This window comes from Balaenoptera musculus, chromosome 4 (genome assembly GCF_009873245.2).
Source record: "Balaenoptera musculus isolate JJ_BM4_2016_0621 chromosome 4, mBalMus1.pri.v3, whole genome shotgun sequence".
NCBI classification, from domain to species: domain Eukaryota; kingdom Metazoa; phylum Chordata; class Mammalia; order Artiodactyla; family Balaenopteridae; genus Balaenoptera; species Balaenoptera musculus.
The window spans coordinates 15,136,732-15,164,423 of record NC_045788.1 but is presented as its reverse complement, the minus strand read 5'-3'; the positions used below and the strand labels follow the sequence as shown (position 1 = coordinate 15,164,423).

General features: G+C 45.1%; 1 protein-coding gene across 1 annotated transcript in view; it reads right to left on the bottom strand.

Moving 5' to 3' along the window:
* Window positions 1-25,867, bottom strand: part of LOC118893859 (serotransferrin-like) — a 31,386-nt gene extending 5,519 nt beyond the window's left edge. The window contains exons 1-14 of the mRNA XM_036849466.1: window positions 25,761-25,867; window positions 23,626-23,795; window positions 17,675-17,783; window positions 16,720-16,896; window positions 15,833-15,980; window positions 14,979-15,034; window positions 14,274-14,452; window positions 13,368-13,545; window positions 12,000-12,154; window positions 9,950-10,040; window positions 9,312-9,350; window positions 7,833-7,991; window positions 5,038-5,182; window positions 3,465-3,529 (exon numbers count right to left, since the gene is read on the bottom strand). Of these exons, the coding sequence (XP_036705361.1) occupies window positions 3,465-3,529; window positions 5,038-5,182; window positions 7,833-7,991; window positions 9,312-9,350; window positions 9,950-10,040; window positions 12,000-12,154; window positions 13,368-13,545; window positions 14,274-14,452; window positions 14,979-15,034; window positions 15,833-15,980; window positions 16,720-16,896; window positions 17,675-17,783; window positions 23,626-23,795; window positions 25,761-25,803 (1,714 nt within the window). The 5' untranslated portion in view covers window positions 25,804-25,867. The remainder of the gene's footprint in view (window positions 1-3,464; window positions 3,530-5,037; window positions 5,183-7,832; window positions 7,992-9,311; window positions 9,351-9,949; window positions 10,041-11,999; window positions 12,155-13,367; window positions 13,546-14,273; window positions 14,453-14,978; window positions 15,035-15,832; window positions 15,981-16,719; window positions 16,897-17,674; window positions 17,784-23,625; window positions 23,796-25,760) is intronic.
* Between the last annotated feature and the right edge of the window lie 1,825 nt (window positions 25,868-27,692).

Below are 27,692 nucleotides of genomic sequence, written 5' to 3'. Positions count from 1 at the left end.
GAGGGCCTGGACCCAGTGGCCAGCAGGGGTTACAGTAATGTGGAGAGGAAGAGAGTTACCAGGAATTCCCAGAGACCACTCCTTTCAATCTGCCCACCCAGCCAGGGGAGGGTGAACCACATTCTATGGATGCTGTTCAAAATGATCTTCATTTCTACTAAATTCCGAAGCATTTGGATCTCCTGCTCCAGTGTAGAAAGAACGTGACCCTCTAAGCAGGTTTGTGCTATACCATCCGGCACTAGCAAGCAAAAGAACTTTCCCCAGAGGCCCTTTTGGAAGGGCCAAAGGTTTCACTTTTATGAGCGAAATCTGGCTCACTCATACAAGTTCTATGTGGAATGCACACATGCCTCTGTGCATACAGGTCCATATCCTGTTCTCAGCCCCTTGCTTCATCTTTTCTGTATTCTCTCTGAGAAAAGAACATCTCACCCATTCTCAAGGTTTAAGCTCCTTCCTCCTAAGGCAATTCTCAAATAAGTTTTCCCGGTTTTTGCTTCTCTCCTAAAATACAGGATTGCAGTCTTTTTCTTAATTTAATTTTTTCATTTAATTGAAAAAACTAATATATGAATGCAGTATTTTAAAAGTTTAAATTTATATATAGAGTAAAAATATCCCTTTTCCTACACTCTCCAAAGGTACACTTTTGGTTTTTATAGAAAACTCCAAATTGCCTGCCTTTCCTCCCACCAGTACCTGCACATATCTTTGCTCACATGTTAACATTTCTCCTTTCTTTTCTTACCCATCCCTCCAACTCAACACCTTCCAAGTGAAATCCATCCTTATTCTCTCCAAACCCATTCTGTTCTCCTTAGTACTTTAAGCATTTATTCAGTACCATGTTCTCATCCTTCTGCAAGACACAATCTTATTGGAGGGGGGAAATAGCACACATACCAAAATCAAGAATGCAGGGCACAGATAATAACATTTTGTATTTTGTGTAACACTCTCTAAACGCTGTGTGAGCTGGGGAACCAGCACAGTGAGAGCACATTAACTCAGGAAGGCTAGCTGGAGAAGGCAAGGTTTCAGGTGTGTCCTGTAACATGTGTAGGCCTGAGAGGAGGAGAGAGGAACGCTTCTCTGTGAGGGGATGGAGGGCTCCAGCAAGACTCACGGACAGGTACGTGCCCGGTGTTCCTATTGGGTGGAGGAGAACAGCCCCACTGGAACAGAGTCTTGGGCAGTCAGGCTAAACATGCTCAGATCCTCAAGGCCCTGAGTGTGGGATGGAGTGTGGTACTTAGGTAGGAAGAAAAGTGGGTCTGTGAGAACTTATGAATGGGAATCAATGCTAATGTGTGAGCCTGAAATAGGACAACTAGGAAAAATGAGATGGGAGGTGATTTGGTCTGGGTTAGGAGCAGTGGGCATCCAGAAGGGCATGATAAAAAATTTTCTTTCCACTACAAATAACGCTTGTTTACTGCAGCTAATTTGTAAAATGCTACATAGTTTAAGGAAGAAGACTTTGAAACCCAGTATAATCCCACAGCATTCACCTTCAACATTGGTGCATTACTTCTAGTCTCTTTTCTAGACTCATATGATGTGCAGACACATATCTACATAATTAGATCATACAGTCTCTATGCCTTTGTATCCTGGTTCTTCCATATCACAACATACCATAGAATTTAATGAAGACATACATATTCCGAAGAAACAAAAAACATACTGACTGAGAAATTAATCTAGGCTTGACTGGCAGGGCATATAATAAAGACCTCCATGGGGACAGAGGCTGTGTGAAGAGGACTGCGTTTTGAGAGAAGGATGAGGAGTTTGGGTTTATACAGGTTGAGGTTGCAGTGCCAGTGTACTTTGTACATAAAAATGACCACAGGGCAAACAGAGATCCTGGGATGTTATTTAGATGGGAGGTGGGCCTCCTCTATAAATTCCCCTCAGGAGGTAAGGCTTTTGGAGTCTTTGCAAAGAGAGTTGTGGCCTCGAGAGGGGAGCCCTACTTGGAAGGGTACAAAGAGAAATCAAGGGATGACAAAGAACCAGCCTAGGGTAACACTCAGGTAGCAGGAAAAAGGACAGCCCTTAAAGGAAAAAGCAAAAGTAACAGGAGGGAAGAAAGAAAAATTAGCCAAACCAATTATTCCTTCAAGTAAGTACTTAGCAACTTCTGTGTGCCATGTACTATGGTTGGTGTTGGGATGTAAGAAGAGGAAAAAAGAGCTCCCTGTGGCCACAGTTTATTACAGAATGTGATGAATTCAATAATAAGAGCAATATGGACAGAGGATTCTGTTGTGGGATGGAGGTGTGCCATTGGGGAAGGCGTCTTAGAGGAGTTGGTCCTGCACTAGTTCATTCTAAATGAGTTGTTGGAAAAATTTGAGATTGGGTAAAGGGACATGACGGAGGGAGGGAAATAATAGCTGCCTGGACTCTAGGTGGGGATTATAAGCAGTTAGTTATAGAGAGTGGGCAGGTGGAATACCCATTCTTACTGACATTTTTAAAATTTTTGTCTTGTTTGTTAATGTCATGGCCATCTAATATTCACCCACTAGTTTTAGTACCCATTGATGATCCTTGCTTGAATCAATTATTACTATCTTGGTTGCCAAATGATAGTTTTTTAACTTCATAATTATTTCTGCATCTGTAATTAGCATTCTACAATAAGGAAGATGTTTCCCTTATACTCATTTGTTTAATCAGGATGGACTTATGCGTTCCTATTTTATTCAATGGGTTATTATTTCTTACTACTATTATTATTTCTTTTAAAGCTCAAAATGTCCCAGATTTGGCCAGTGGAGGGCTTTCACAATGGCTCCTATGTGCTTTGATACGTCCCATCTCTCTGAGCTCTTCAGCATGATGTTCCAGGTTCACCTTATACCTTTCCTGCCCCAGCCACAGAATCAGCTATTTTTCCAAGGGGCCTTGGTTCCTTCTATTGGGGAATGGTTCTAGAAGCCAAGGTCTTGGTGCTCATTCCTACAGGGGTGCCACTGTCTGTATGTTTTTCCCAGTGGACCTATAATATATTTAAATATATATTGGACCTAGAAATATGAGAAATAGTTATAAAGGACCTTTTGGGGATAACTCACAGAATTTGAATAGGGACTGTGGACGTGATGTGTATTAAATCCATGTTAGTATAAATTTCCTGTTCTTGCTAATTGTAATGTAGGTATGTGAGAGAAAGTCCTGGTTCTTAGGAAATGTGCACTGAAGTATTTAGGGGAAAGGAGGCACAATGCCTGCACCTGTAGGAAGGTTCCTGGGAGAGACTCAGGGCCACTGGGAAGCCCATGGTCCTTACCATTCTGCCTATCCAAGCGAACACTTCTCTCTTCACCGAACAAACAGGTTGAGAATCAGAGCTCTGGACCCTGACAGAGTCCATAACACTTCCACAAAGACATCTTGAACACAAGTGAACCAGCGACCCTGATTTATGGGGACAAAGGTTATGCACGTACCACCAGTGTTCTCTTTGACAGTCTGGTCCTTCACAAAGGCCACGTCTCCCTTCTCAACCAGACACCTGCAGAGTCCCAGACAGGGAGAGAGAAGAAAAGAGGTCAGAGACACATCTGTCATTCAGAAAGGCCACCTTATAGATCCAGGGCTGGCCATCTGATATCAGCAATTGTGATTCCCATTTGATCACTAATCTATTGTCACTGATCTTACATATTACTAATGTAAGTAATAAAAAGAAAACAAAACCTCTGATACGCTTTGTAGTTATACAATCTCACTTCTACACACTAAATTCTAAATTCTGGCCCAGTTTCTCCAACAGAGCTACGTCCGTTTCCTAGCTTCAACACAGATATTAGAGGGGCAGTTTTCCCGCAGGGTGATTCCTTACTCACAGTCTCCTTGTAAAACTGGAAACTTGTGGGCTGTGAATTGTTCTTACTCTAACTCACAAGCTGGTTATACCTGGAAAATTGGCATAATCTTTGTTTTTTCTTCCCTAGTGAGAATTTTTTTTTAATAATTTTATTTATTATTTTTGGCTGCATTGGGTCTTTGTTGCTGCGTGTGGGCTTTCTCTAGTTGTGGCGAGTGGGGGCCGCTGTTCGCTGCGACGTGCGGGCTTCTCATTGCAGTGGCCTCTCTTGTTGAGGAGCACGGGCTCTCGGCTCGCGGGCTCAGTAGTTGTGGCTCGTGGACTCCAGAGCGCAGGCTCAGTAGTTATGGCACACGGGCTTAGTTGCTCCGCGGCATGTGGGATCTTCCCGGACCAGGGCTCGAACCTGTGTCTCCTGCACTGGCAGGCGGATTCTTAACCACTGCGCCACCAGGGAAGTCCCCCTAGTGAGAATTTTAGTTACAATACCACCATCATTGTGAAGTTGATGGATTCATGAACTACTAAGTGACACAGGCCCAAGTCAGACAGGATAGTTAAAAACTAATAAGGTCGTAAAGTGCACAGGTGTCTCTTTAAAAATGATAAAGACTCCATGAGCTAGAAATATAACCAAAGATGTAGAAATCATGTACTTTACTTTTGTATTGATATATTTCCATGGTTGTAGGTTCCCCCAGAGGTGAATGGAAGAGCGTGAGCCAGATGCTTGACTCCTGTGTTTATTCAATTATGGTAGGGTTTCCTCACCTGGCACTAGTGACATTAGGGGCCAGATAATTCTTTGTTGTAGGGTGCTGTCCTACGCATGTAGGATGTTTAGCAGCCTCTCCCAGTTAGATGCCAGTAGCACTCTCCAACTCCACTGATAATCAAAAACATCTCCAGACACTGCCAAATGTCCCCTGAGGGGCAAATCACCCCCCGCTGAGAACTTCTGACCTGTACCATACTGCCAGTCTTTGCTGTCTATGACAGCCAGGTCTGGAGACCATGTCCTGGAGGGACCTGGATACCTCTTCTCACAGGTTTCTACTTATGTTTGTAAATGTGACACCCTAACATGCAGGACTAATGGGATAGGAATGTAAGAATCTCACCTGCGTTCCTAAAAAGGAATCTCGTCAGGGCTGGAATTACTATTATTTTTGTATCAGGATTATAATACTCACCTGAAAGCCCCTGAATAGCCATAGTATCTCTCATAGTTATTGGGAAGACACTCCCTTCCCGGAAAACCTTCTGAGCCAATGCACAGAGCACAGAGACTGGAATTTCGTGGAGACCCAGGGGCACAGCCTTCACTGAAAAATTTATCTGTGCAGAAGGATAAAAGAAAGTCAACTCTTCCTGAGTCAATGTCAGTGGCCTTTACCTAACACATCACAGGTGTGTATGGCCCAGGATAGGTAGAACATACTCGTTATGTGACCTGCCATCAACTCAGGACCTGCCAGGGTATAGGCTTTGAAAGGAAACTTAATTGAGGCTGGGAACCATTACAAGTCAGGTGGAGGGGATTCCATCAGCATCCCAATAGTGTCTCACTCACCTAAAGAGAGAGATGGGATGGAGATGATATGAAAGTTGACTAAAGGGGGTAAAATTGAAGGTCTCACTCCCTGAGTTGTGCCACTTGTTTTTGGTGTTTCTTTTCTCTGATATTTATTAGAAGAGCCTTTAACAGAACTTAGAACTCCAAGCTTGAGAAAGTGCTGGGGAATTTCACACACAGTTCAGCTGCTCTCCCATAGCTGTAAAACTGCCAGGAGCCTCAGGAGAGCAGAAGTGCTGCCCTTGCTGGTGGGCAACAGGACTCCTGAATGTCACCCCAGCCACACCTTGCTTCCTGTCAAACTGGTGGCGCAGAACATGGCAGTGCAGAAATGTGATTGCATCTCCAAATCCGCCCCCCTCACACACACACACACACACACACACACACACACACACAGGACTTGCCTGGTTCATAACTGTCTTTAGAGGCCCTCCTAGAAGTAGCTACACATATTTGGAGGTGGCACGGAGGAAGTACTCAGGAAGTTAAAGAAAATAAGAACCATGGGAAAACATGTCCATGGTGAAATTACACACAGATTTTAGGAGGTAGAAATAAGCTCATACCTGAAGATATTCAGAGGACACAGAGAATAAACTGATTTCCACCCCTTTGAAGGGGCCTAGGAGCTGAGCAGTCACTTGGTGAGACTGCCAAGATCTTAAAGAGACCCGAGGACCCCTCATACCACGTTGCCTAGAAAGCCCCATGGCAGGGCTTGTAGCTATCCACCCAATGGCCATTTCCCCTTGCTTCTTCACAACAAAGATCAAGTTTTTTTTTCTTTTAATTTTTTCTTCATTAATTTTTTATTGAGATATAATTGACATTAACATTATATTAATTTCAGGAGTACAACATGTTTCGCTACTGTGACTATATTGTGAAATGATCACCACAATAGGTCTAGTTAACATCCATCACCATACAGGGTTAAAATAATTTTTTTCTTTTGGCTAGGACTTCCAAACTATGTTGCATAAAAGTGGCAACAGTGGGAGTCCTTGTCTTGTGCCTGACCTTAGAGGGAATGCTTTCAGCTTTCCACTGGTGCGTATGATGTTAGCTGTGGGTTTGTCATATGCGGCCTTTATTATGTTGAGGTATATTCCCTCTATGCCTACTTTCTGGAGAGTTTTTCTCATAAATGGGCGATGAATTTTATCAAAAGCTTTTTCTGTATCTATTGAGATGATCATATGATCTTTTTCTTCGATTTGTTAATGTGGTGTATCACATTAAGAATTTTTTTTCTTGTGATGAGAACTTTTAAGAGCTACTCTCTTAGCAACTTTGAAATGTGCAATACAGTATTAACTATAGTCACCATGATGTACATTACATCCCCATGACTTTTATTTATTTTATAACCAAAGTTCATACCTTTTGACTACATTCACCCAATTTGCCCACCCCCAACCCCTGCCTCTGGCAACCGCCAATCTGCTCTCTGTGTCTATGAGCTCGGGTTGTTTTGTTTTATTTTTGTTTAGATCCCACATATAAATGAGAACATACGGTATTTGTCTTTCTCTGCCTGACTTATTTCACATAGTGCCCTCAGGGTCCATCCATGGTGTTGCAAGTGGCAAGATTTCTTTCTTTTTTATGACTGAATGATATCCTATTGTATATATATAAACCACAATTTCTTTATCCATTCATTCATGATGGACACTTAGGTTCTTTCCGTGTCATGGCTGTTGTAAATAATGCTGCAGTGAACGTGTGGGTGCATATCTTTTCGAGTTAGTATTTTTGTTTTCTTCCAGTAAATACCCAGAAGTGAAATTGTTGGATCATATGGTAGTTCTATTTTTAATTTTTTGAACAAAAATCTAGTTTTATTTGGGACAGAAACATGCCCAAATAAACGATGACATTTTTCAGCCTCTCTTATAGCTAAATGTGACTATGTATCTAAGTTCAGGGCAATGAGAAGTTAGCTGAAGTAATTGGGCTAGAGTTCCTGAATAGCTCCTTTAACAAGGTGGCACATACTTCAAGTGCCCTTTCTCCTTATTCCTTGAGGTTGCCTGGATCGTGGATATAATGGCAACCATGAGTGACCTTGAAGATGGAGGCCTCATGCTGAGAATGGTGCAGCAGGAAGAGAGAGGAGCCTGGGTTTCTCATGACAGTACCAGCCATGGACTGCTGTCTCTGGTCTTTTTCATGAGAGAGAAAAGTAAACGCATATTCACGTAAGCCATTATGTGCAACTGAAAAGAACCATTCTGATCCACCTCCCAGCCCTACCATTCCTTTTAGATATTTCCTTGAAGTTCACTAAACCAAATTGTATTACCATAGAGCCAGGGCCACAGCATCTTGTACAATACCACACTCTTCCCGGTACACCTCTTCCCACCTGGCCCTGACAACAGCACCCTCCCAGAGCTCACTCACCAAATTCACAGTGGTTAATCTTCTCGTAGAGCAGACCCATGGGGATGTTCCAGCCAGCGGTTCTGTCTACTGCAGTGTGGCAGGACTTCCTGTCTTTCAGATTGTTCCAGTTGAGATCAGGATCTGACGATTTCTTAACCACAGCCACAGCATAGTACCCTGCAAGAAAGACACCCCAAAAGGGAGTATTAACACCCCTGGGCTCTCCAGAGTGTCTAAACCTGCCATCTCCCTAAGGAGTACAATTATCCCAAACCATTCCTTCTCTCTTTGAAAAGGTCTTCCCAATAACTGACTGAGGGGGGATACAAGTCATTCCAGGAGGTGGAGATTAATCTGAACTTAAAAAACAAAATAATAAGAATACATAACCATCAGAGCAATGGCTGGTGTATAACCCTTCCCCAAATGCATGAAGCTACTGACATAAACCAGCAACTCACCCTCCACTGTGGAATAGTAGAGGAATGGATACTGAAGGGTACATTAGGAAAGAGTAGTAAATGAGCAATAAACCACAGGGATATTCTGGCCAGATAATTTGTAATAAGGAGAATACAGGTTTGCACCACAATAAATATGCAAAGTGGAAACTGTCAAAATCAAGTTAGCTGCCATGATTAGCAGCAAATACATGCTGATCTTTAAAACTGGTAATAGAAAGAATATCAACTCATGATTTCAGTTTTCCAATTTAATTAATTCAGGAAATTGTTTCCAACAGAAAAGACACAAATCTTATTGTTCATGGAATAAGAATGGTTCTATTTTCGGCTGAAGAGCTTGGTTCCTAGTGTGATGGGGAGAGGCTGAAGGTTGTAACTGGGAAAAGTGATGAGGACAGACTTGCACACTAATGGCTGGAAATGACCTGCAGGGACTTGAGTGTGGGCCCCAGAGCCCACTTTGATAAGATTTCCTGTCTTGCTCCTGCCACATCTTTCCAGATCCACCCCAAGCCAGAGCCCTGGGTGAGAGCCAGGTTGGCCTGGGTGCCTGGGCCTAGCCCTGGCTGGGAGGCTGGGCAATCACATGCCCCTAGACATCTGCCGGTATGAGCCTCTCCCTTCAGCCCTGCCAGGCACGTATCAGCAAGGCTCCTGGGCTGGTGCTAACTCTCATCTAAAACTTTGCTGGCCTCATGCAATGTGAGGCAGTCAGGAGTGTTGGGGAGGGCCTGTATTTGCTTGCTGGATGTCGGAGTCTAGACAACTTGTAATCTCTCTGAGCTGTTGGTCCTCTTATGCATCCTTAGAGGACAAGACATACCTTATAGGATTAAATGAAAATTCCCAGGTGCAAGTCATAGCAAGTGTAAAAAAGTAATCATCATTGCCAGTTACTCTACTTCCATGATTCCTTTGCATTCCAAAAATTGGTCTCTTATCTACATTTGATTTGAATTTAAACTTACCTTACCCTTTCCCAAAAGCAATGGGAATTTATCTTAAACTCATGAGGTTACCAATCTCAACTCACCACTCTCTGGTGTGAATTTACAATCTTCGCCCTCATTTTCTGTAGAGGAGAAAACGAAGAAGTCATTAAATACTCATTTATAGATTGGAAATCGTCTTTACCATGTGCAACTCAGAATTAAAAGAGCCAGGAAAACTATCTACATATCACCAGTTCCCAAAAGGTCCAGGCTGTCTGGATTATGCAAGTTCACTTTAGCTCCCTGGCCTCTGGAATTTAGTCCAAAATTGTACATTTCAAGTTTCCCACTCTATCTATCCTGTGGCCACGGTGGTCTCTGCCAACTGTACTTGAATCCCTGCACCAGGGCAACAGGAGAAGTGTGAGCTTTGGAAGCAAGAAGACCTGCCAGGAATCCCAACTGAGAATCTAGATGTCCTCTGCAGAGGGGTCACTTTTAGCTAGAACTTCCCAGTGCAAAGCCTCCAACTCCCTTGTGGAAGGTATGATAGAAGATCCCATCCTTCAAGATAACTGTTGGGGACTAGAGATGAGGGAGCCCAGAGCCTAGGAAGTAGGAGGTGCTCAGTAAGCAAGAGCTTTATGGCCCATGTGGCATAAATCAGGCTGTGATTTCCCATTTCCTTTCTCCATGGCCCAGGGGAAATGAAACACTGAGAGAAGCCCCTTCCACTTACTGTAGTTCTCTGCTAGGACAGGTACCAGACCACATTTGCCTGCTATGTAGATGTGGCCTCCATCCAAGCTCATGGCATCAGCTTCTCCTTTCTGCAAAGACAGAGCACATCACAGCAGGTGAAAAGAGACCATCTTCTGTCCCACATGCCCTTCAAGCTGTTTCCTTGAAGCAACCTTGCCAGCACAGGTCATGAAGGCCCAGGGAGACAGAAGGTGCTGGTACTGGACTCCCAGAGGATCAGTCAGGCACACCCAACATAGAAAATAAAATGTACTCCCATTTTCACCCAAACCATGATGAACTGATGATCAACTCTGGGTGCTTTGCTTTGTTTCTTCAGGAGGAAAGACCCACATTCAGTCCGGCTGTCCTCTCATAGGGCACACTGTCCCAGAGACACTCTCACAACACCTTTCTGACACCAAGAATTCTCATTTGTAAGACAAATGAGTGGAGTCAGAGACTCAGGGCTGTGTCTGTGGCATAGAGTGCCTCCTGATGGGGACCCCAGACCTGAATCTCGGCCACATTGTCTGGGTGCTACTTTGGTGCTTGGTCAATACAAGATCTTTAATGAATAAGTCAAATAAACTCAAATGCTCTGTTAGATATAATGATCTAATAGAGCTAATAAGCCCCAAATTTCAGAAATGCTTAAATTCAACAAGACTGCCAAGCTTCCCATTGGGCTTAGAAATATACTTTTGAGGAACATTCCCTAAAGGAATAATCAGATATGTGGGAAAGTATTTGGGCAAAATGTGTAAGTGGGCAAAAGCATGCAAGTGTGATTCATAATATCAATAAGATAGGACCAAACTTAATGCTCAATAGCAAGGAAATGGCTCAACAAATTGTAGCACATCCACACTCTGGAATAGCTATCAACATTAAGCTATCAACATGTTTTCATGGAAACAACCTAAATGTCCATCGACAGATGAGTGGATAAAGAAGATGTGGTACATATATACAATGGAATAATACTCAGCCATAAAAGAGAATGAAATAATGCCATTTGCAGCAACATGGATTGACCTAGAGATTATCATACTAAGTGAAGTGAGTCAGAAAGAGAAAGACAGATACCATATGATATCACTTATGTGTGGAATCTAAAATATGACGCAAATGAATTTATCTACGAAACAGAAGCAGACTCACAGACATAGAGAACAGACTTGTGGTTGCCAAGGTGGAGGGGGCTGGGGAAGGAATGGGTTGGGAGTTTGGGGTTAGCAGATGCAAACTATTATACATAGAATAGATAAACAACAAGGTCCCACTGTATAGCACAGGCAACTATATTCAACATCCTATAATAAACCATAAGGGAAAAGAAACATAAAAATTTAAATTTAAAAAAAAGAAAAAAGAAAAGAAAGAAATGAAAGAGAAAGTCCCCCATAAACTTGGTCCCCAGACATACCACTGTAAACAGAATAGGGTATATTCTTTCAAAAATAAGCTAAAATATATTTTAAAATATATTTTTAAAAATCATGTTTTCAGAGAATGACTTGTGACAAGGGAAAAGCTCCCTAGATAAGATTAGGTGAGAAAAGAGAGTAAATTGTCTGTATGATATGAGCCCAGTTAACAGGATTTTCTCTGAGTTATAAGGTTACAATTAGTTTTTATGTATTTTCTTCTTTATATCTTCCAGTTTTTCAACATTATCTAAAAGCAAATATGGAATGCTCTTGTGATCAACAAGGCTAAACTTCTACCTGCTTGCACAATAACATGACCCTGTCACACTTGTCTCACTTGCCATGGCACACCGTGGGTTTCAGGCACACCCACACTCAGGTCCAGCCTCCCCAAGCAGACACGGCTCAGATTGCCCTCCACCGGGTGCTAACACTAGGAGGAAACAAGCCCTAAGGAGCCCTTCAGCTCCAGAAGCTCAAAGGTCCTGAGGCTCCGGTGGGGCTGGTCTCCCACAGTGAGGGCAAGGTTCCTTGGAACCCGGCTTTTTGTGTCATTCCCAGGAACACTCACTCACCCTTGGGGACGGGTGGGCAACAGTGGCAGGAGTGACATACCATTATCTTGGCGATGCATTCTTCAGTGCTCTCCGCTGATTCACACTCTATTTTCCCGTCACTGTTCACACTCCACATATCACACTTGACCCTCTCCAGGTGGTGCACTGCACACCACTTCACCTTCTTGCATTCACCCTTTGAGGTGCTCGGGCCTAGGACATAAGGAAGAGAACCAGAGATTAGAAGAGGCCCAGATGTTGCCTGATGGTTATGCTGCTGTCTTCATGAAAATGCTGGGATTTTTCAGCAATACACAAACAGATCCCATTCAAGGAATTAATCTCTTAGAAATCAAAGGTAATAACAGTCTCTTAGTTGGCTTCTTATCATTTAGATTTAACTTAAAATTGTTTCTTATGAGAAGTCAACTTTCCTCCCAGTCCCAAGGCACTCTATCACTTCAGGCTGGGGGTTTTTTTTTTGTCCCTCTTTGTTTAGAAATAGCACTTAACCATCTGAGCTGTTGTTATATATTTATTCATTATTTATTGTCTGCTCCCTGCAGGAGAACATAAGCTTGGCCAGGGCAAGGGTCATGCCTGTCTTGTTCTCCATGGCACCCTTAGTGCCTGCCTCATGGTCAGCGCAATAAATGTTGGCTGAATAAATGGACACCTACCCAACTTTCAGACCCAGCTCAAGAGGCACTTCCTCAGGGAAGCCTTACCTCAATTCCGGGACCTGTCTTTCTTTGTTTTGCACTCTTCTAGAGCCATGATATTTTGTTCTGGGTTTTTGGTTTTGTTTTCCTTCTTCTGAGGAAATCTCTCATTTTTAATTGATCATTCAATAGAGTGACTATTCCTTCAACATTTGTCTTCCCCACTGGGCTGAAGGTTCCATGACAGCAGAATTTAATATATCTTTGACTCACCATTGTATGCCCAGCACGTTGCACAGTTTATAGATAGGTGGTCAATACATGTCTGTTGAATGAATGAATGTTCAAACACATCCCCAAAGACCCAAGGAAATTCAGAAGCAGGATCGACCTGTCTAAAGCTCCAGCTTCACCATGGCACATGTTGACCATAGCATTGGCTTCAGATGTGCACGTTTGTAGCAATTTCATTCTATTTGACTTACTTCGTGCCAGGCTAACTGGCTTCACAAAGTGGGTAGGGTAGCCTTGATTTATACAAGGGAAACAGTGCTGGTATCAATACAAATCATTTTAAGCATGAATTTCCTTTAATGCCCTTTGGCAATGCCATTTAGCATCCATCTGACACTGGGCTGCACAGGCAGGGCAGATAAAGGATTGTTGGGACAGGTGTTCAATACCTGGAAAGACTCTATTGCTGGTGCCCACCCTCACCAGTTTTCCAAGCTCCTAGAGCCACACAATCCTTCCTAAACACTTACGTGTATCTTCTCTTAGATTCCGAAGAGCAGTGACATACTCATATCCCAGGTACAGCCAGGAGTCCATCTTTGGAGGAATCTTTAAAAACCCATTGGCAGAGTCCTTAAACAGCAGGTCCTTCCCATGAGGGGAGCTGAAGAGCTGGAAGTCTTCAGAGGTACCTTTGCCAAAATGTTCCTGTTTGTGGTAAAAACACAGATCTGAATGGCTACCGCAACAAGGGATGCTGCAAAATGGGACCGAAGAAAATTTTAAAACTCAGGAAACTAAATTAAAAAGTGAAATTTGCAAGATGCCAGGAGAGAGGGCAGTCGGACCTGTTCTTTCCCACCCAGCACCTTCTCCATTCACAGCCCTCTTGGGCCATATAACAAACGCCCAATTTCACTGAACGTGTTTCTGTGCCTGTCTCCCTGGCTGGATGACAGCTCACTGAGCGCAAGAAACACATCTCCTTCAGAGGCTGACACTGTGTGGTTGCCTTGATGGACAGATGGACAGATGGGAGGGCCGGATAAGAGAAAGTTGGCTCAGTTCTGGCGTTCTGCTGCTCTAGGGCAGGAAAGCTGGCTGTGTGTGCAGCTCCCTTGCAGTCAGGCTGAAGGACCTTGGAAGAGAGATCATTTCCTTTCCAACGGGAGAGATATGGAATAGAGCAAGAAGGAGCAGCTTCATGTCATTGGTCCAGAATGTAAGGGTCTGACAGATGATAACGCAGGACTAGGCTCTGTGCAACTCCAAGAAGGCTTTGCTGGGTGCTTTCATACAAGTGGATGGTGTGTGGCATGGTCCCCACTGTATCCTGAACACAGAAGGGCTTCTACAGTGGCAAGAAGGGAGTGCAGGAAAATGCCCCAAATCCAAGCAGGAACTGCTAAGCAGGAAAGAGGACGGGGATTCGATACCTGGGCCAGGTTAAGAAGCTCCCAGATCAAGTCCTCCTTGCCTCCCATGCTTCGGGCCACGACAGCATGGGAAGGGACCCGGGCCAGGTGGCACCTCTCGAACTCGTCCACAGACCCCCGGGTGTTGTCCCTGCAGAGCAGCTCATACTCGTCCTTGTCAGCCTCGTCAGGCAGGTTCTCTGGGGGAGGGAAGCCCGCATGAGCTGACGGCAGGCAGAGCATGAGGTGTGGTGCCCCTTCCGCTCCCTTGCAACCCCACTGAATCATAAACTGTGTGAGCTGAGAAGCCTAGAGTAAACATTGAGAGCCAGAAGAAAACTGACTTGCTCAAGATCCCACAGCCAGTTTACAGGTAAAGCTTCTGATGTCCAGTGCAGGGGTGACTGCCCACACCCCACAAGAGGTCTCATCTCAGCAGGCTGACTACAGGCCAAGGTCAGCCAGACCTGCTCCCAATCCTTTGCTATTGCAACACTGACCAGGAGGACGGGTCCCAGTGTCTAGGAAGTTGAACGATAGGATGAGGCCCAGGAGTCCAGGTGGGGACCCCACAGGCACACGCCTCTGCGCAGGTAAACACCCCAGCAGTGAGAAAGGAAGAACACACTATGCTCACGTCTGACTACTGAGCATGAAGAAGAAGGCAGGAAGAAAAGGAAGGCCTTCTGCTTGAAGGGACCTGCAGATTCTTCTCCTACCACCTACCCAGTGCTGTGGTGTGCTTGACAAAGGCCACGTCCCCAACGTCATCCATCAGACACCTGTGGGGAGGAGACACATTAGGAGGGTTCCTGCAGGGCTGGCCCTTCTCCTCAGGTTGAGGGTCTGACCACACTGTCCAGCCTTGGGGAAAGGGCAGGGCCTGAGGGAGGCCTCTACAAAGACCCACAGCTGAGGGAGCACCATGGGGCGCTGATACCCAGGGTACCATGGACATGGGGGGGTGAGCTCACAGGAGCTGGGGGACCCTCACCGTGTGCCCCAAAGCATCAAAAAGGCACTAAAGATATTTCAATGAGAAAAGCATTTTCAAACTTCTGGTGGAGGATAAAGGCATAGTGTCTCTTGAGGGAGGAAAGGTGCCCTTGGCTGGCTCTAAAACTTTAGAGTATAACCAAGGGAGAAGAGGGAGCAAGAAATCAGCCACATGAGCTGCCTGCACAGGGACGGTGAGAGGAGACAAGAGAGAGGCCAGCGCATTGAACGGCTGACGCTGCTGCAATGGAGAGCAGAGGGCCCGTCACTGAAGAGCAGCTTGGACACTAGGGCCGTGCCTGTCATTTCAGGCTCTGCCTAGTCCTGTGAGAGAACTCTGGGGAAACAGAAGGAGGAGCCCCAGGAGAGGGGCTTCCTTGTCAATGTCACGTGAAGAGAGTACGCACTGGCCTGGCCTGGCCTGGGGAGTCCCAGCTGTGTCACTGAGTCCCTGTGTCACTGAGGCAATTAGGCCCCCTGATGCCCCTTTGCAGACTGGGCTCTGCTGTGGGCCAGGGAAGATTTCCAGCCAAGGACACTGGACACTTAGGAGCCCGGATGGAGCAGGAGCCGGTCTCACTCACTTGAAGGCCCCTGAGTAGCCGAAGTACGGTTCATGGTTGGAGCAGGCGCACTTGTCCGACCCTTTCCCCGCGCACAGTTGGCACAGTTTGGGGAAGGACGACTGATCCACACAGGGGACGCAGCTGCCCGCGAAGAAACTGGCCGCTGCTGCTCAACACGGAGACACAGAAGCACAGGGCGTGAGCCAGCCTGGCCAGAGGCAATTACAGCTCCCAGCCTAGGCTCATGATGGGACAGAGAGACCCAGACAAAACCAGCACCCCCAGACCCAGTTTGCCTTTACAAGTGTTCACTCTTCAAGATTAAGGGTTTCCAAAAAGGGGTGAGTTTAACCCCTTTCCTCCCTCCTCCCTCCCCAAGAACCAGGCTTGTGCCAGCCACCCTCCAAGGCCAGGTCACCGTCAGTCCCCCTCCCTGCCTTGTCAGACTGGAACAGCTCAGAGAGAGGTCTCTGGGATCCATGCCTGAGAGATGGAGGACCCGCCTGGAGAGGTGCATGCCAAGTTCATGGCCAGCAGATGGCCACCAGGGAAAGCTCCAGCAGAATGGGAAAAGCATCAGCCACAGACAGGAAAGCACCCCAGGGAAGTGAACAATGGGGCCCAGCAACCTTGGCCCTGACTGAAGCCCTCTGTTCCCTTCCCCCCACTCCTCAGGACAGCCTCTGGTGGGGTGTCAGGAGCTCAGAGATAAAAGGACTTGTGACAGCCCCTAATGGCTGCTGGTGCAGCAGACCTGCCAGTTTAAAGCTGTTTAACCTCCCACCTCCACTCCCAGAGTCATCACACATCATCACCTGATCATGTCTGAGTGACGCCAGTGTGGCCCATGTGGGCATCTGACGAAGAGATGCCTCCTGAGGGCACTCACCCTCCTGCCTGCTTACCTCTCTGAAGAGATTCCTGTGGCTCAGGCAAGTCCCAGTAAAGTAAGCCCATGGGGATGTTCCACCCAGCAGATCTGCCAAGGCCTGTGTGGCAGGACTTCTTGCCTTTGAGGTCTTTCAGATTGAAGTCAGTGCCCTTCTTCACCACGGCCACAGCGTAATAGTGAGTTTTCGGATCTGCAAAGGGACAGCGTGGATGAAAGACTCTCAAACTGGGCCCCAGGGAAGCACTGTTCATCACTACTGGGCTCCTGAGTAGGGAAGGGGAATCCAGAGGTAACATTTATGTTGGGTTGGCTTCTAAAGAGGGAAGGATCAGAAAAACCTTCCTAGGCTTACAGGAGAAAGAAAGGACCACAGAGGAGACATTTGTAATAACCCTCCAGGCAAACCCAGGAGCAAGAAGCCATGTGCACACATGCACCAATGCTCTCGCCTACCCAGGCCTTGTAGGGAGTATCTGCCTACAACTACCAAGACAAGCTCCCCTGGAAACTGGAACTGTGGCAACAGAGGCCACATTCCTGACTTTCTCTAAGTATTTTTGTCCCTCACACAGGCCCAGGGACAGTGGAGTTGCTCTCAGAAGAGATGCAAAGCTGTCAGGGCTCCAAGTTCGTGCTCCTGTGTGGTCTCTCCCCTGCGTGTGGCACCTGTGGTTCTTGGAGAACTTCTCTTTACAGATTTAAACCCCAGTGGTTCAGCTCAGATTGCACATAGCCTGCCCAGGAGGTCAGTGTCCTGAGCACCAGTCCCCAACCAGCCCAAAGCTCCCAGAGGCCTTGAGTTGCAGCTATGGTGGTTGATAGGGCCCCTCATTCCCCACTCACTGCCCCCTGGGGAAAGCTCATCAGTAGCTAATCTCCATTACCTGCCTGAATGAGACAAGACTCAGCGTCTACCAGGAGAGAACAAGGGCCACAAACACCTTCCTGGGTCCCCGGGGAGAACTTACTATCCTTTGTGCCATAGAACTCTGCCACTACAGGCTTCAGGTTGTAGGGCTTCAGGCCTGCCTCAAATACCAAACCACCATCCAGCGTCACAGCATCTGCTTCATTATCCTGAAAGAGAGCAGACCAGAGTCTGATGAAGCCCTTATTCTGAGCAAGGCTGGGTGGTGCTCCTTGGATCTGGGGCCAGAAGAAGCCTCAGTTTGGCCAATAGCTAACTGCACAACACCACAAGCTTCAGTGAACTCTACCTCCCTGGTGAGGGGATTTGGCCACCATATTCCTTAACTCCTGCAAAGAGAAAGAATGGATCATTTTTCTCTTTTCCCTGGTGAGGCGTCCAGCTGCTTGCCCAGAAAACTGTCGTGATTTTTCAAGACTGATCTAAATTACAGAGGCTTTACCAGCAGGCCTCTTGGGGGAAAGCTGCCCCCCCAACACCGGACTGGGTGCACAGCCCATGCACCACAGGCTCTGAAGGGGCTGCAGTCAAGGACTCAGGTCCCTCTGCCTGGCCGTGCTGTTACACATATTTACATTTCAAGTTCAGGTCCTTTCATTTGGTGACCTCTTTATTTTGGGCCTTCTGCTGAGATCTTCCTCAGATGCCTCTGTGGAGAATTCTCTATGGGGAAGGGGAGCCTTGACGACATCCTTCTCCACTCTGATTCAGTACTCACTACTTTTCCTTCCTGTCCTGGGTCCATATAACTGCAGGAGTCTTTTGTTCAGGGACCGGTGCTTTCTCTGGCTTTAACTTCTAGCTTATACTCTGAACTGAGTGTTAAATGCTAATTATTACTTCCATTATGGCTGATTGTTCATTTAATCAACTACGCAGACACCATTGTCCAACTCAGCTCCATTTTACACATTAAAAAATAGAGGCCCGGAAAGTTTAAGTCATCTCCCCAGGCCACATAGCTAGTAAGTCATGGAGCTAGGATTTGAATCCACGTAGTGTGGGTGTATTTCTCCCATTTACTGTTACTTGCTGGGTTTTTTGTTTTCATTTTTAGTTTTTGCTTCCACTAATTCTCATCTTTCACTTGGTTCACTATAACCAATATTATAGATACCTTCCCACTAGGTCTAGAATTTATTTTCTCTTGAAGTGAGAAGCACCATCTTTTATATACACACTTCATAACATACTTTTATTGCTTCTTTTCTTGCTTCAAATATCTTTAATCAAAATGATTTTTCTTGAAGCCCTTGCTAGTACTCCATAAATAGTTCTTACGGATTAAATTACAAGGCAGGAACTATAGCTCTATGATCTGTGTCATGTTATAGATAAATAATAAGGTAATAGTATTTCTAAATGAGATAAAATAATAATGTAAGCCAAACCATATATTTATCTAGCTGAAACTTTTCTTTCAATAGTTGGAATTGTTTTTGTTGTTTTATTGTAATTAAATAACAACATAAATTTTATCATTTAACCATTTTTAAGAGTACATTTCGGTGCCATTAAATACATTCACAATGGTGAAGGACTCTTTTATTCCACAACTAGACTCCATATATGAAACAATCTTTATGGCTTTCTTGGTATCTCAAAAGGTAGGTGACACCTCCAGAGACTGTCCCCACCCGCCCCACACACCACAGAATAAAAATAAATGAGTAAACAAATAAGAGCTTATCCTAGAGCAGTGAGGTTGGGGCTTTCTTGGCCCAGACACCAGGATCCTGGGCAGGAATCATTGGGGCCTCAGGGACTCAGGAACCAAGGAGCCAAGGCCTAACTCATGGAGTCCACGAGAGCAACAGGGATTCTGAAGGGAAACTGAACCAGCAGGGAGGGGCAGGATTAAAGTCAAGCATGACTTCCCAGGTGCAGATAACCAAACCCAAAAGAAGGTAAGCCACAATGCATAGGCATCAGCAGGAACAGCAGACTTGGGCTCTCAAGGGTTGTGGATGTTGGAATGGTCAGAAACAATGGAGAAGAGCTATATATGTGCTTTGTGCACAAAGTGAAGGCTACAATCACAGAGATAAGCATAGAAAGGAAATTATCAGGAATAAAAAAGAAAAACGGTTTAAACTGGTACTTCTAGAAGCAAAAAATATAACTGTTGAAATAAAAAAAAGTGAATGAATGGGCAACAAGTTGATTAGACGTGTTTAACTTGAGAATTAGGAAACTGGAGGCTATATCTGAAGAATTCAGCCCGGATGCTGCCAAAAAGAGGTGCAGAGACTGAAACTATGAAAGAGAGATTAAAAGATATGGATGCTAGAATAAAGAAGGCCTAACGTGTTTTCTTGGAATCCTAGAATTAAAAAAAAAAAAAAAAAGGAACTAAAGAAAAGGCAGTATTTAAAGAGATAATGGCAGCAAATTTTCCAGAACTGGTGAAAAGCATGATTCCACAGATCCAACATACTCTAAGCAAGATAAGTAACAAGATTTCTACAACTGGAAATATCATAGCAAATCTATGGAACATCATCAACCAAGGACATGAAATCTCAAAGTTTTCCAGAGAGATGATTGAAGGAATAATAGGATGATATCAGACTTCTCAACGACTACAGTGGAAGTCAGGAGACAGTGGAATAGTATTTTTAAATAGTGTAAAAATATCGAACTAGAATTATACATTCAGCAAAATTACCATTCAAGAATAAGGGGGAGATTAAAGCATTTTCAGAGAAAACAAACAAGCAAGCAATGGAGAGAGTTTAACACCAAGATACTGACTCTAAAGTATCACCAAAAGAACACATTTCAAGAGGAAAACATGTCCCAGAAGGATGGTCTGAAATATAAGAAGGAGTAGTAGGGAGTTCCCTGGTGGTCTAGTGGTTAGGATTCAGTGTTTTCACTGCCGCAGCCTGGATTCGATCCCTGGTTGGGGAACTGAGATCCTGCAAGCCACGTAGCTCAGCCAAAAATTTTTTTAAAACTTAAAAAAAAAAAAGGAAGGGTAAACAGATCAAATGGCAAAAATGTAGACAAATCCAAACTTCTCTCTCTGCCTCTCTCTCTCTCTCTCTCTGTCTCCTTCCCTCTTTCTGAAATTTTGGGTGCATACACAAACTTACACATGCACACACTCACACACACACACACTTATATAAATATATATTTATATAGTATTTATATATACTGTCAACAAATACGTGAAGTATCTACATTCCAGGGTTAAGAAAAGACAGACATAAAATATCAAATAGTAATATCTACACAGGGAAGAGCGAAGTCTGAGCTACTATATTCCAGAGTTCTTTTGCTGTTTCAGAAGGACGTGAGGGTCAAGATTATTTTACTATTAACATTTTGTTAAGCTAAAATTGTACAGTAAAAATTTAAGGGAACTCATTAAAATATATAAATTGTTTAAATTTACTTTCAGTAGGGGGAAAGGTGGAATAAAGGGAAAACAATCCAAATGAACACACACATGAACAAACTCAATTTTTAAAAATCAGAAAAGGAAAAATCAGAAATCAGGGGGAAAGCAGGACTAAGAGAAATCAAAAAGTAAAATGGCAGAAATAATTACAAATTTATCAATAATAAAAATAATAATTTGGGCTTCCCTGGTGGCTCAGTGGTTAAGAAACCGCCTGCCAATGAAGGGGACATGGGTTCGAGCCCTGGTCCGGGAAGATCCCACATGCCGTGGAGCAACTAAGCCCACGCGCCACAACTACTGAGCCTGCACTCTAGAGCCTGCGAGCCACAACTACTGAGCCCGCGTGCCACAACTACTGAAGCCCACATACCTAGAGTCTGTGCTCCGCAACAAGAGAAGCCACCTCAGTGAGAAGCCCACGCACCACAATGAAGAGTAACCCCTGCTCACCAAAACTAGAGAGAGCCGGTGCGCAGCAATGAAGACCCAACGCGGCCAACAAAGGAAATAAATAAATAAATAAATTTATTTAAAAACAATAATTTATTAATGGTCTAAATTTACCACATAAAATAAATAAGATTGTCAGATTTCATTAATAAACAAAATCCAGCAATATACAGTTTTCAAAAGACACACCTGAAAGATAAGCACACAGAAAGTTGAAAATAAAGGAATGGAAAGAGATATAGGAAGAGGATACTAACCAAAAGAAAGTTGATGTAGTATGCTAATATCAGAAAAATAGAGTTTAGTTAAGAAGCACTGCCAGAGATAGTGATTTTTTTCATAATAATAAAATATCAAATTCACCAAGAATGATATGGGTTATGCTCTCATACACTGCTGGTGAGAGTGGAAATTGGAATAACCACATTGGATTTGTTTAAAAACCAAATACATTTGGCATTGTCTTCAAAGTCAAATAATCACATATCCCATGGCACAGAAACTCTGCTCCAAAATATATATTAAAGAGAAACTAGTAATTCTTGTGTCCCAGGAGATTTGTATAAAAATATTCCACAAACACTGATTAGAATAACAAAAAACTGGGAAAATTCCAAATGCCTTGTGACCAGAAAAGAAAACATAAATTGTGGTATACTAACACAATGGACTTTTGTAGCGCTCTGAAAATGAATGAACAATAGCTATATTCAACAACGTGCATGAAAACTTAGCATAATATTGAGGAGGGAAAAGCAAGTATGAGAAGACAACACATAGCGATGGCATGTTTATAAAATATTTTAAGAAGCAAAACTATACAATCATCCACACATACCTATATGTCTTAAATTAAAATAAAAGGCAAGAAAGTTTTAGGATTCTGTTTGCACTGGATGGGGAAACACACAGTAGTTGTAAGTAGGGCCAGTGGCTTACACTACCCCAAGTGGTGTTGTTCCCATAGACTCCAATGCTGCCACACAGTAGCCCTAGAAATAAGCTATTGGCAATGATGAAGTTTTGAGAACCTCTGGTGGGTTTGTGGATAATATTACTTTATATTATTAACATATTTTAAAACAAAGAGGGGTATGCATACACCAAAGCTGAAATTATGTCATAAATCAAGAGTTATAATTAAGCAATGGTAGTAACTGAGGTTCAGTAAACACACACACACACACACACACACAACAGACCAGTTGTTTATACCAAATCACTGATTCCTTGAGTTAATCATGCTCCATCTGGCTGCGTCTACCTCTCCCACCTCATTCCTCCTTCCAGTCTCCTGCTTGCTCTGCTCCAGTCACCCTAGCTTCCCTACAGAAACTCAAACAAGCCCAGCTCTCCCCTGTCTCAGGCCCTTTGCATATGCTATGGTTCACTACCTGGAGTATTCTACCATAGCCTTTGTCAGGCTTACCCATGCTTATCACTGGGGTCTCAGGTTCATTGCTTCCTCTCAGGGAGATTGTCCCTGACACCCAGGCCAAAGCAAGTTTCCTCTGAAAGTTCTGTTTCTTTCCCTCCATTGTACATGACACAATTTGAAATTTCATGTCCACTTGTTGGCATGTTTTTCTTCTCTCCTGACTAGACTGTAAACTCCTCAAAAGTAAGGAGCACGTGTGTTTAAATTCACTACTGCAGCTCCATTGCCCAGCACAGGGTCTGACACACGTTCAAATGTGCAGGAACAATGTTAAAGGAGTGAAGAGTATTTTGGAAAACGTAGAAGTCAAAAGGATCAGCTATCAACTGCAATCATGACTATGTATTCCTCTTCCCTGTGTGTACCATTCATCTACTTCTTGTGATGCATCAGGAACCTCCAAGATAGTGTTACATGGTCATTTTGATAGCATGTATTCTTGTTTTCTTCTCTGAGTTCAGAGAATTTAGTGGCTCAAAATAGTCCCCTTTCAGAGCATGTTAGATTTTGCTTTAAGACTCATTAAAGGTGACTGCTCCTATTTCCATTTCTAAAGTGATTTTACTAGCACTAGGGGCTGACTGCCCCACACAGCAGCCTCCTACCTGTGAGTACAGAATGATTCCAAAACGACAGGAGAAAGAGAAAGTATGGATTTTCTTCCGCTCTCCTTTAGGCAGCCACGACTTACCATGATGGCCTTGATGCAATCGATGTAGGAGGTCTTCTTCACACAGGAGACAAAAGGACCAGTATCAAAGACTTTATTCATATTTTCGCGGAAACTGGAGCACTTACTGGCCTCATGACTTGAAACGGTGCACCATCTCACAGTTTTCTCAGGGGTAGCCAGACACAGCCCTAGGGGAGAGAGGCCAGAGGTCCCTGTACCAGCGGGAGAGACAGCAGCACCCTCTGGAGGGTCGTGAAGTCTACTTCCCTCCATCCTGTCCACTCCCACTCCTGTCCGTGAACAACAAGGGACACAGTTTCCACTGCATTCTGAGTCTTGGGATGAGCGACAGGCACCCTAATGGCCTCTTAGTTTCCCACTGACCAGCCTGTGCTGGCCAGAGGGATGCCGACTTGACTATCAGCTCTCAGTTGGAGACAATAAGCTGCTCCTCTGTGTTCTCTGAGCCTCCTTCATTCACCTCATGACCCGTGGCCTGCCATGGAATACAAGCTTCAGGATACACAGGGGATTTTTAGCTACGTCAAGGTGTTGGCTCAATGCTACAACTCTGGGAAGCCACCGGGGTAGGAATTACATCATCCAGTAATTAGTATCTTTTAGAGATGAGGGAACTGGGCTCAGAGAGTGATGCTTTACCCTAGGTTACCCAGCCTGTTAGTAGCTGAGACTGGCCTAGAAATCAGGTCTCCAGACTTTGGTCTCTGCCCAGGGAACAAAAGAAGATAACATTCTGAGTTGTTTTCCATGTGCTTGGCCAGTACATAGGGGTACATGATTGATGAGGCAATAAGTTTGCCTGTGATGCTCATCTGTCATCCTCTGTTCCAAGAATAACTAGAAACTCCACATATTCAATGTTTCTCTCTGTTTCCAATGACCCCTCCCTCAATTTTACCATTAGGATTTTTGGCTGCCACTACGAGAAGTTAAAGCCAGCCATGTCTGTAGCAATTAATCCATGGGGTTGCAGATGTGTTGTCCCCATGATATGAACTTTTGGCACTGTCCCCAAAGCCCTCTGTCATCTCCACTCTGTGGATCAACAGCACAGGGCTGGCTCAAGGAAGTGGATGAATATTCACAATGCACAAAGCAAGAGAGGGGGAGGGAACAGTTCTCCAGGAGAGAAAAAGAGGGGCCACAGGACACCTATCCCCCAGCCACCTTTTATCCCACCTCTGCCCATGGGATATCAAGGGAGGCAACAAGGAGTCAGTGGCAGACTCTCCCCAAAACCACTCCTCCAGGCCCTCCCCAAACTGCCCCTCCTAAGATCCCAAAGGCAGGAATTTGTCCTCAGTCATGCATTTACCTTTCATAGCCCTGTGAGATTCTCTGAGGTTAGGGTGGGGGGCTGGGTGGGTAGGCAAAGGCAAGTAAGGTGGGTTGACTCTCAAGGGTTAACTTTTTCAGGAACGACAAGTAACTAAACACAGAAGGCTCCAAAGGTAATATAAATGTACCACGAGTGGCCAGCAAAAGTTAGAGGACAAAGGGGGCCTAACAGTGACAGGCCCCGAAGCACAGATGTGTGCAGCAAAGTCCACTGCACTAGTGCCTGGATCCGCGGCCTCACTTACTCTCACGGGACCTTCCCAGGCCAGGCTGTAATACCCTCCTCACTGCTGGGGACCCAAAAAGTTTGGCTTCAAATCCCATGCTCCGAACCCTTCGACTGCCCTGCCTCATTAGTGGGACATGGTCAGCACCAAGGGCACCCATGGGACATCAGACTATCAGTGGAGGTGGGACCAGATCTGGGGAGGCCTTGAATGCCGTCCTAAGCAGTTTGGACTTGATTGAGACCGCAGCAGAGGGATTTGATAAACCGTGATGGAAGTGCTCTAGTTTATTGTGTTCCGCTACTACAAGGTTTTCTAGACACGAGGAGGAAGCAAGGAGGGGGTGAAAAGGTGGCAGAGGCACAGGCAGGACCAGAAGGTGCGCGCAAGCGCAGAGCTGTCCCTGAGGCAGTGCTGAAGCAGGTGCAAGGGTGCGGCGGGGAGAAGCGAAGGAAAGGTCCGGGCTTCCAGCTCCAGCGCGGAGCCCAGGGATGGTGTGGCGGGCTCCGGTATGCAGGGGGCGCCCGGGCCGGCGACTCTGCGGGCCTTCCCAGCGGCTGCACTCACCCAGGACCGCGCAGGCTAGCAGAGCGCGGACGGCGAGCCTCATCCTCCCGGGTCTGCGAAGCGGAGTGCCGAGCACAGACGGACCGGCTTCTGGACCACCTCCCTGCGCCCTGCGCCCCTTTATCCCCCGCGGGGCTGGCCAAGCACAATCTTTGACCCCCTTTGTTTGTGCAGCCCGCTTGCCCAATCGCCCCTCAGCCCTCCCCCTTCATTCCTCGCTCAGGCTGATCACCTCATTTCCTGACCTCTGGGACAGACCATGGATGGAATCCAACACAAAAATGCTGATTGGAAGGGAATTAAAGAAAAATCACCCCGTTGTTAACGCGCGCTTGCTCTGTGCCAGGAGCAGAGCTGCAGCGGAAAGAGGCGGGGGTGGCTCTGCTTCTGAATCCCAGGGTGCCACAGCTGGTCCTGAACCAACCTATGTGCTCATTCTACAGATGGAAGAAGGAAGGGAACTGCCCCAAACGCACACCAGAACAGGAGAATGACAGGTAGAGACCTTCCTGGGAGAGGGTGTGAGAGAAGAATAAGGCTGACCACAAATCAAAGACAACAGGCTCAACCTCTTTCACTTGTTCCCAGGTGTATCCAGAAGTCCTGCTCCTTCTTGGGCCCTTAAAGCCCCACGGAGGATCTGTCCCTCCCCATATGTCCTCCTGAGCACAGGATCCTGGACTGGTATCCTTCCTTCCCTTCATGCAGCCTGCTGGACACCTAGGCTAGGGACAGAGTCACAGGAGAGACAATGTCTCTCCCACGAGAAGCTGCCCTGGAATGTGATCAAGACTCTGTGACACTCAGGACAAGTGACACATGAACACAAAGAAAGGGACCCAGGAGAGGATGTGGCCTGATCTCAATGCCCTGGGTCATCCCTGGCTCCCTCCAGAAAAGTGGTCTCCAAACCATTTTGATTGCCCATCCTTATCCGGAAAAATAGTGAGGCTGTACATTGTGTATATATATATATATATGTATATACACTTTTAAAACTAATATTGTGTATATTTCAATCATGAAATGGATAGAAAATTTGTAAACAATGAGACAAAGATGAAACACTCATTTTTAAATGTCTCTCTATATACTCTGCCTTATACACAATGAAAAATATCTCAAGGCAAAATGTACACTTAGGGAAGGGGCAAGGTTCCTGATAGTAGATGTAAATCCATATTCCAGAGAGTCATCAAGATAATTGTAGGGTTTTCTTAAGTTACTTATCCAACCCAATCAGATTATCATTGTTTTTGGTTTTATTTACACTAATTTACACCAGACTTAGAAGATATCTCAGTAGTGCCATTTTATTTTAGTTCACCTGTGTTTGTGATATCAGAATCATCTTCTAGGTCTAGTTTCTTTGCAGGAATCTTTCTAAGGCACTCATGCATTTTGTGAGATCTGATGAGTTAAATCATGTTACTCAATATGTACATCCATTTTACTGGGCATATGCAAACCACAAAATGTGGAACCACAAAAGCCAAAAGTAAAGGACAGTTCAGGGAGTCACAGCCTTCCAGCATCCCCTTCCCCACCCCACCCCTTGTGAGGCTTTCCCCATCTTGCCTCAGGAACCTCAAAGGCCCTCCTTGACGTGCGTCTGCCTGCCTTGCAAATCAGGTGGGAGGCAGTGCCAATTCTCATATGAAACAAGAGTGAGTGTTAACTTATTCATCTTTTGCATGAGGAGTAAATATAATCGGAAGCTAGCATAAACTCCCCACGCCCCAATAGATTGTCTCATGTACAAGGGGCTACACATGCCCCATTTCAGAGAGCGCTACTTTAGCAGGGACTTTCTGTTTACAGGGGGGACATAAGACAAGCCTGGCCCTCCAAATCCCTGCCTCACCGTGAAGAAAAGTAGCGGCTGCCGCCCTTGTGTCCCTGCCTTTGTGGACCCTCCGGCTCAAGCCATGG